Source organism: Amblyomma americanum, chromosome 9 (genome assembly GCF_052857255.1).
Source record: "Amblyomma americanum isolate KBUSLIRL-KWMA chromosome 9, ASM5285725v1, whole genome shotgun sequence".
Taxonomy (NCBI): domain Eukaryota; kingdom Metazoa; phylum Arthropoda; class Arachnida; order Ixodida; family Ixodidae; genus Amblyomma; species Amblyomma americanum.
Genome location: NC_135505.1, coordinates 10,466,145 through 10,475,071, shown reverse-complemented (window position 1 = coordinate 10,475,071; position 8,927 = coordinate 10,466,145). Strand labels below are relative to the sequence as shown.

General features: G+C 46.6%; 1 protein-coding gene across 2 annotated transcripts in view; it reads right to left on the bottom strand.

The window, feature by feature from the left end:
* Positions 1-2,937: 2,937 nt before the first annotated feature.
* The window catches only part of LOC144104616 (uncharacterized protein CG1161), a 48,049-nt gene continuing 42,059 nt past the window's right edge, over positions 2,938-8,927 (bottom strand). For both annotated transcript variants that reach the window (XM_077637734.1, XM_077637733.1), the window contains one exon: positions 2,938-5,252. In XM_077637734.1, coding sequence (XP_077493860.1) covers positions 5,106-5,252 — 147 coding nt within the window. In that variant the 3' untranslated portion in view covers positions 2,938-5,105. The remainder of the gene's footprint in view (positions 5,253-8,927) is intronic.

Below are 8,927 nucleotides of genomic sequence, written 5' to 3'. Positions count from 1 at the left end.
TGACAAATGCTTACATTCTATTCAGCAGACAAGGTAATGGAAAGAGAGGGTCTTTTTTTTTTAATTTTGTAGTTTTTATCAATGGGAGATTAATAAAGGTAGAAGAAAAAAACAACCACATGCCACCAGTGGGATCTAAATCCATAACCTCCAAATTTCGCGTCCGGTGCTCTACCAACTGAGCTACAGCGACGGCTGTCCAATCTGCTGCTTTCGGGGGTATTAAAGTGTAGTGCAAGCGAACCTTGAGTGTTCACCAGTGCCACCCTCTTCCATAGCGGCAGACGTAGTACATCCTCTATTCTAGGACATTATTAATGTAAAGCATTGTGTGTCTGGGCTAGTTGGCTTCATATAGCGAGTTTTTGTTTGAGTAACAAACTAATCATGTCCCAAGAGAACTCATTGATTGGCACAATTAAAACAAAGTCTGTGCAAACTTTTCTAATGCACTCAATCACTTCTTGCGTATATATGTCTATTAACACGTTTACTGTGTTGTCAGCCACATCATGTATTCCTGCAGTGCAGCATGAATACTGAGTGGCACTATGAAGCCATGGGAAAGCTCCGATTTAATGAGCTAAGAATGCATGCTGCTAACCTAGCTTGTCCTAGTCAGTGTTCTTGGCCCCGGGAATTTGTGATAAGAATCACATTGTCATTCTGAAATAATTATCACACATTGCAACTTTTGATGGGAGCACTCTTCAGTTATGAGGGGAGGGTGCAAAAATCCTACACTGTTGTGAGAACGACTGCTCTTGTCCCAGATGAGACTAGCAATCAAAAGAGAAGTTGGATGCGATCGTGGTGTGATGGCTTTTTTGTAGGGGTGTGCGAATATTGAAATTTTCGAATACGAATCGAATACGAATATGAAGAAAAAATGGCTTCGAATATCGAATCAAATATCGAGTATCTATTCAGTACAAAAAAAAATTTAAGGAAACGATGAGCAAGCAAACGTAGTTGCCCTTATTTTTTTTCAAAATAGTGTATGGCCTTTGCAACTGATATAAACAAAACTAGACTGCCTGAGCACCATATAAAAATAAACAATGCGCAGAAATGTATACTACTTAACTGAACAGCATAACAGTATCCAACCTGTAATGTGGTCAGGCAAAATGAAATCCATAACATGGCAAGACTGGAAACAAAAATAACATGATGGCTAGTAAAAGCTCATTAATTCGGAGTTAAAAGAGCCGACAGAAATGCCTGGGTTATTTGAAGGGCGATTTATAAAATGCCCCGCAGCGACGAAAAAAAAAGAACTACCGAAAATGCGGCAGTCATACGAGGCAGCTCTATCGTGCAAACACCTGTAATCCCGTGACGAGCACCGAGTTTCGGCGCGCTGGAAGAAATCGCGAACGTGACCGAGATGGGAACGCACATTGATGTCGGAATGGCGAGACTGCCTCTAAAAAGGAAAAAAAATTACCATCGACGACGCGTCAGTCAGCGCCTGAAAGCGGCACGGTGCTAAGATTGCACTACTAGCGAATGCGCGGGCAGACAATTTTCATTGCCACGGGCGAGTGGCGAAGCTGAGAAACCAAAACTACACGGCCAGGTTATTTTTGGGGCCACCTGAACGTTGTCACGCGTGCCGTTATGCCCACTTAAGAGGTGCATGGTTTACAGTGCACCACGCAATAGGCGGGATTTTTACAAGATCGTTTGCCCTGTTGTGACACCTCGACTCGCCACTTCAGGAGCCTCACGCAAAATTCCGCATGTAGGCTTTCCCGCATAGCGTGGTTGACCAAAACAATATGGCGGTGGTGACACTCTGAGAGTTAAGGTGACAGAACGAATGCCATGGGTGTGGACATTAATTATATAACATATTACGGAAGGATAAAAAAAAACGCGCTTTCGCGTTGCAATTGTTAGAAGCGGGTCGTCCCCCATCTTGCTCGCAGCGCGTGTGGTATGTGAGAAAGCCCACTTGCGGAATTACGCACAGGGTGAAGCCTAGCGGCATCGGAATGCGATCGGTTAAAGCAATAAACGATGGAGAAGAAAGAGAACAGGGCTTTCATATTGTTTTGCTGGAACTTCAAACTCTATATTCACGTAATTTGCCCAGATATTGCGCTTCTGCCGCAACCAAATTTACGAAAGTCAGCGCGGTATAAGATCGCTGCCGAGTATTTGCAAATTTTCGAATATTCGGAAATTCACGAATATCATTTCTCGAATACAAATATGAACCGAATATAAAACATATTCGATTCGTATTCAAAATTTCGAATATTCGCACACCCCTACTTTTTTGCTTTCTGGAATGAAAATAGTGCAAATGTTTATCGTTTCTTATAGCGCTGTTTCAGATGTTAAAGCTTGCTTGCGGCGTTGCAATGTTTATTGTCATGAATTCATCCACTGACATCAGGGTCAGCCACACAGAGATCCATGGCCATCACTACCGACTGTGGTTTTACACTCTGCGAAAAATCGCACAAGTAAACGTCTCAAGTGAGCCACAACCAATGCGGGTAAGTCTACCACACATCTGTGTGTTTTGCTACTGCTGTTGCCCTGGATGAGGAGCAGTGGCGGGCACGCCAATCGGAATGCTTGTACAACACTTTTTGCACCCTACGTGCACCCATGCGAACGACGTCTCAAAAGGAGGCGGGTGACAGGGTGCGACCAAGAAGTGGGCCCCAAATGGTATCCTGTCATTCTTGCCCAGTTCAAAAGAGTGCGCTTTGAATGAGAGGGCCACAAAGGGTGAATCGGAAAGCACCCAGGGAGGACGTGGCACAGTTTCCAGTGTCTTTTGCAGCAAGCTGGAGCTTGATTACCTGCCACCATTGAAACAAGAGCACTCTGTAGCCATCATGGCTGCCTATCTGGATGCACACATGAAGCACTTCTCATGCCAGGTGGTGTGCAGCATGCACAGATGCTGACACTGTGGAGGATGCATAAATATTCATTTATTATTTGCAATAAAGTTGCTAGTGACATCACGTGTTGTGTTCTGCTCCATTATTTCTGTCTTTCTGGACCTCCTTGCTTCAGTATCTGCCAAGATCAACTGCAGGGAGAGTTATGGCGATTTCCACTGGTCGTGCTGGAGCAGCTTTTCTTGCTCCGCAGCGACGAATTAGAGTTCTACTGGTCGACCTGGACCGACCGCGAGAATTCCGCTGGTTGTTTGGAGCAACTCCGTTCCATACAGAGCGCTGGTCGACAACGGTCGCTGCACTCCGAGACGGTTTGGGGAGCTCTTTTGCGATTCGAGCGCCTCGCTTCAAATCCACCAGTGGAATTCGCCATTAGTTTCATTGCATTAAAACAGAAAGACTGCAAAGCAGAAGACAAAGTGCTGCGCGTGTCAAGAAATGGTACATTGACCTATTCTCACGACATACCATATTTACTTGAATGTAACGCAAGTTTTTCCTGGATCTTTTCCCCTTAAAGTCTACCCTCGCGCTATAAATGAGTACCACACTTCTACTGGCCTAAAGCAGTGCCACGGTGCAGCCATTTCAAAGCAATCATTTTGCTTTCGGTTTCCACAGTTTTACGATCTTATGCTGCCAACAAAGGTACCACGGAAGCCAAATCCTCCGTTAAAGCTTGTCAGTCCAAGTCCAAGTCAAGTCTAAGTGTTGTTCCCTGTCATTTTTTTTTTTTTGGTGTTTGTTGCGACCTCGCGCTCAATGCGTTGTCGTGCCGTGTTATTGTGGCGTCACTCGCGGTGTATTGATTCAGTGTACACGATGGCAATGTGTTGTGCTCAATATGCCGCTTGTTTTAAGAGAAAAGTGGTCCTGTTAGCTAAAGAGGTCAGCAGCTCGAAGACTTGACCTCAACGAGTCAACCATCCGCGGATGGCAGCTGCAGTGGGACAGTCTTTTTAAATGTGAGCCCGACCACAAAAGATCACGTCGAACTTGAGAAAAAAGTGGCAGACTTTACTATCGAGCAGCGCAACCGTCTCATGGGGGTCAGTGTCGAGCTGATCCGTTGGAAAGTTACAGACATTGCCCGGGAGATGGGAAGTTCAGAGCATCTCATGGGTGGGCCAAAACGTTCATGAAGAGGAATGGATTCTCTCTGCGGTGAACAACATCAATATGGCAGAAGTTATCGGGAGACTACGATAGTGAAAAGGAGGACTCCGTTTCCGAGACCTCGGCCTCCAAAAGCGAGGAAGATGAGTAAACATGTTGGCCACGATGTCTATAAAAGGTACTTTGTTTTGCCTCGTTAAGCCTTGCGTTACATTCGTGGTTTTATTTTTTCCCGCTGGGCAGCATGTAAAGTCACCCCTCACGTTACATTCACAGTCACATTACATTCGAATAAATATGGTAAGCTGCCAGAAAAGTGTACTTGTTAGAAACAACTCCAGATGAATGCCTTTATGGCTAGTGCACCCAACACACCAAACGCAAGTTGTGCTTCGAGCCTGCTTTGACAAAATGTGAAATGGAAACTCCACACAAGGAGAGAGAGGCACACGACAACAGCCTCGGCTTGTTGTGTGTTAGTATTGTGGCCACAGTAAACATAAACTCGCCAAGATACGAGGTATAAAAACTGCATGAGGGACCCGTAAGGGCCCTGTGGTATTGTTTCCTTGCCTGAAGGTATTCCATGAAACCATAAATTATCATTAGCAACAGAAAGACACCTACAAGAAGGTATGCACGCACCTCAAGCACAGTCCGGAAGCACAGGTGGGCTGGGAGGGTGATAATTATGACAGCCAAAGAAACAAGGTGCAAACAAGAAGGAAAGGGGAACCACTTGTGACATTCCCCTCCTAACCCTTGCCACTTCACAGGACAGGAGAAGAAAACGGGAACAGAACCAAGCGCGATAGTGGCTTCCACCAAGGCAATGGGGACCGGTGTGGACAGCCTGGCCCGACCGTTGCTGGACACCTTCAGAGCCCGTGAGACATGGCTCAGGCACATTTCAATTGTACATCTTTTCCTCGTGCCAAGTCGGTTTCTAGAACACAGCCCACTCAGAAGCACGCTGTTCCTTTTACAGTGGTGTCCAATCAGACCGAATGCATCATCAATCAGACTGCCAGTTAAGCAGCTTTTTGGGGCAGAGGGCCATCCTCAGTTGAGCATAGTGTGCTTGTCGTAGATGTTTCGGCGCTGCTCCTGCACCTGGCGCTTCCACTTGTCCTGCTGCTGGCCCACCTTGTTGAGGACGCTGCTGCTCGAACGGCGCGTGCGCTGCTGGTGCATGGGCAGGGGCTCCTCCTGCACATTCACCATCATCGTCAGCTCCCATGCCTGTGCCCCACAGACTTCCCAAATACATGTCATGGCCATCATTCGGTTGACGAAAGCGAACAGCACCAAGAAAAAATTCAGTTACAAATTATATAGTGGTTGTAGGCCATGGGACAATTCATGAATACTAGCATCTAATGCATCATCTGAAACAAGTAGACACGTAAGCAAGAAATAAGACGTCTATACTCCTTTACAAGGGCTCTCGAACACCTTCTTAAGAGGGTACATAAACTTTCTCGGCCACTACATTCGCTCGTCATGAGCACCTGAGCCAAATAATACACTTCTAGACGCAGCAGAGCACCCACAATCGTGCGCAAAAGTTGGAAAGTCCTTTCTGGCGACTTGTTCACACTCACACCCTCCTCTGTCGTACGCACATCATTTATTTATTTATTTATTTAGCAAATACTGCCGGCCTGTGTTACAGGCCTTAGGCAGGAGTGGGGTACAAAGATATTGATAAAAATGACAAGTACATTGCAAAAGAAGCAGATAGCGAACAGAGCAAAAACCAGTACATACAACATAAAATCGATTACAAAGACATAGAACATATGATGACATCGATCCTGGCAGCAAATGAAGGCATCGGACTTGGCCCAAAACAAGGATATATAAGAGCCCTATACATCCTTCAGAGCTTGTAAAAATAAATTCACCGATTCGCAATTGACAACATCAGCAGGTAAACCATTCCACTTAATGATAGTATGGGGAAAGAACGAATACTTAAATACATTAGTTTTGCATGAAAACGCGGCAACTTTCTTAGTATGGTAAGAGCGTGTAGGGTGTCGAGACCAGTACGCCTGCATTGAGCCACAAGGACAGGCATTTGTTTCACTTTTTGGTTTGAATAACGCGCTACACACTAACAAAACAACACCAGAACGAAGGCCTTTGTTCCGGTGTCGTTTTGTTAGTGTGTAGCACGTTATTCAAACCAAAATGTACAACCAACTAGCCCACATTGCTGCCTTGATTTGTTTTACGCCCTATTATGTTTTCACTGCTTCCCTGTCACACGCTCCATGCATTATACATTACGACACATGAAGTGCAACCAAAGTGGACAGATTTCAGCCTGCTAAGATACAAGTGCAGTTGTTCAAAAGGCCAAAAAACAAATTTTACACAAGTTTCCTATGCGCAGCTGGTGTAGTACGCACAAGTCCACTTGAATGTTGACCTCGTGAATTGGCACCAAGCTTGCTTGAGAGTGTTTCCGTACTCGCATACAGTAATCCCTCGTTATAATGAGGTCCTTTACTCGAAATATTACTTTACTCGATATTTCTTCCAGTCCTGACCCAAACGCATGCATTTTAAGCCACGTTGCTCGAAACGCACGAAGAGCTTGATGCACTTAGCGTGAAAGCAAAGGCAAACTGAGACACCACCGCCGCCAAACGGCGGCGACCCTTTTGCGCATGCAGAGTCAAACTAATGCCATTGACGAATTATTCTCATGCTGGCACAGAACAAGCCACAAAAGTACCAAACCTACGACCGATGACCTGCCTAGTAATGGGCACTAAGCTAGTGCTGAGTGCGCCCAGCTGTTTACAGCAGAGCGAATGGAAGCTGTCAAATTCCATGGTGCAGCGCGCCCGAACCGTTAACCTCGGTCGCAATCGCATCGCCGGTGTCTCCCGTGATAGAATCCACATGAAAAAGTTTTTCTGACACTTTGGATGCAAGAGGACCGCTGTCTCTTGGATGCCGAAAAGTGGCCAAAAGACTGCGGGCAGACTTGCGCCGTAGCATTCTATGGGATGCACTTGATGAGCAAAGTTTTACCACTCTAAAGAGCACTTCAGGCGCTGAAACGTGCCAAAAAGCTCAAAAGAAGTGTCCCTACGATTATGGACCCATTCACACTTGCGAGTCGCAGAGATTGTGCGACTGTCTGGTTGAAAAGTGACAGTCGCAAACGGTTGCACTGGTTGAAAAGCAACAATCGCAGGCCAGTCACTCGCTGCTCGATTTTCCAGCATTGCGACTGCGAGCCACAAACCGCTGAACCAATCAGCGAGCGAGCCGAGCTTTCGGCAACGACACCGACCGCGGACGCACCAGGCAGTGAACTGAGCTGTTCCCTGGCTGCCGTAGTGGTCGCCAAGCCTAACCATTCCACACAGACCGAAGCACACGAAGCTCTTAAAGCGCGCGAACAATGTCATTCCCGTGAGTTTTCACAGTTTTCACTTCAAACGAGAAGGTGACCTGCAGGTCGCGCTTGCAAGTGTGTACAATGATGTTTGTCAAGCTGCTGCCTGGTTGCAAGCAAGTGCCGGTCACATGCCATTTGCCATGTTTGACGCGAGAAGCTGCGTTAACAAATTGGGAAGACAACATTGGAGAATCCAGTCTAGAAATTTGTTCACCGCTTGCCATAATCAGGGCATGTACTGCGAAGGCAAGATAACCGCTGGTCCCCAAGGGTAACAGAGTGGACTCCAAGAGAAGGCAAGCGTAGCAGGGGGCGGCAGAAGGTTAGGTGGGCGGATGAGATTAGGAAGTTTGCAGGCATAGGGTGGGCACAGCTGGCAAAGGACAGGGTTAATTAGAGAAATATGGGAGAGGCCTTTGCCCAGCGGTGGATGTAGTCAGGCTGCTGATGATGATGATGATGTCATAATCAGCCTGCATTGCAATAAAACACCGCCCCTAACTTCGTTGCACTTTTGACGGTGCAATCAACCGATGACTTGCCGAAAACACGAGAAATCCGAACGTCGGCAGTATAGTCGCCAGCGGCGAGTCTGGCTGTCAGCATGGCGGCTCAACGCAACCAAGGTGTTTCCCCGGTGATTTTCTCGAGCCAGTCATGCTCGATTCGCCCCATCCGACTAGACAAATGGTCTAAATGCATACTAGGGTCATTGAATTTTGTTCCTAGACATTGGTCAACGGCGCGGACGTGATGCTGCGCGAACATCAACTCTCGAATTGTAGAATTTGCACAGTGTATTGTCGACAACGGTGCGCCGAAAAACCCTCGCTTTGCAAACTTCACGGCTGCACACCTCGGGAAAAAATTGCCCGGTAACCATGCAAAGCCTCTTGCTGGGCTAGTTGGTGTAACGTGTAAAAAAAGTGAAAACAGTGCTAATTTTTACACAAACCACACACCATGCAAAGCCCCTACTGCAAAACCATTCAGTTTTCCCAATCGCGCTGCGTACCCACAATGAGCGGCTAATCATTTTTTGAGCACACCAAACACAACCTCAGACTCGCGCCACGGCATCTGCGGCGCTTTCCAGCACGATACTCTCGTAGCATTCCGTGAGCGCCCTATAAAAGCGGCCACTGCCTTTGAAATACCCAGAAATACCTCCATAAAAGCGACCACTGCCTTCGCAATTCAAAATACCCTGAAGGTTGAATGTATGAGCGGCGACCACGGCCTCATGCAATGCTTGATCACATTAGAGCACGGTAAGAACTTGAAACAGACAAAGCTGACTGCCTTTTTTGCACTTGAATAAAGTTTTGCTTCACTGAATACATTGTATTTTGATTTCCTCACAGTTGCGGCGCAATCAGAGCTCAACTGCTTTAGCTTTTCTAGGTTGGTCACTTATATCGAATTACCGCTTATAACGAATTTTTTCGCCGTCCCGCTGACTT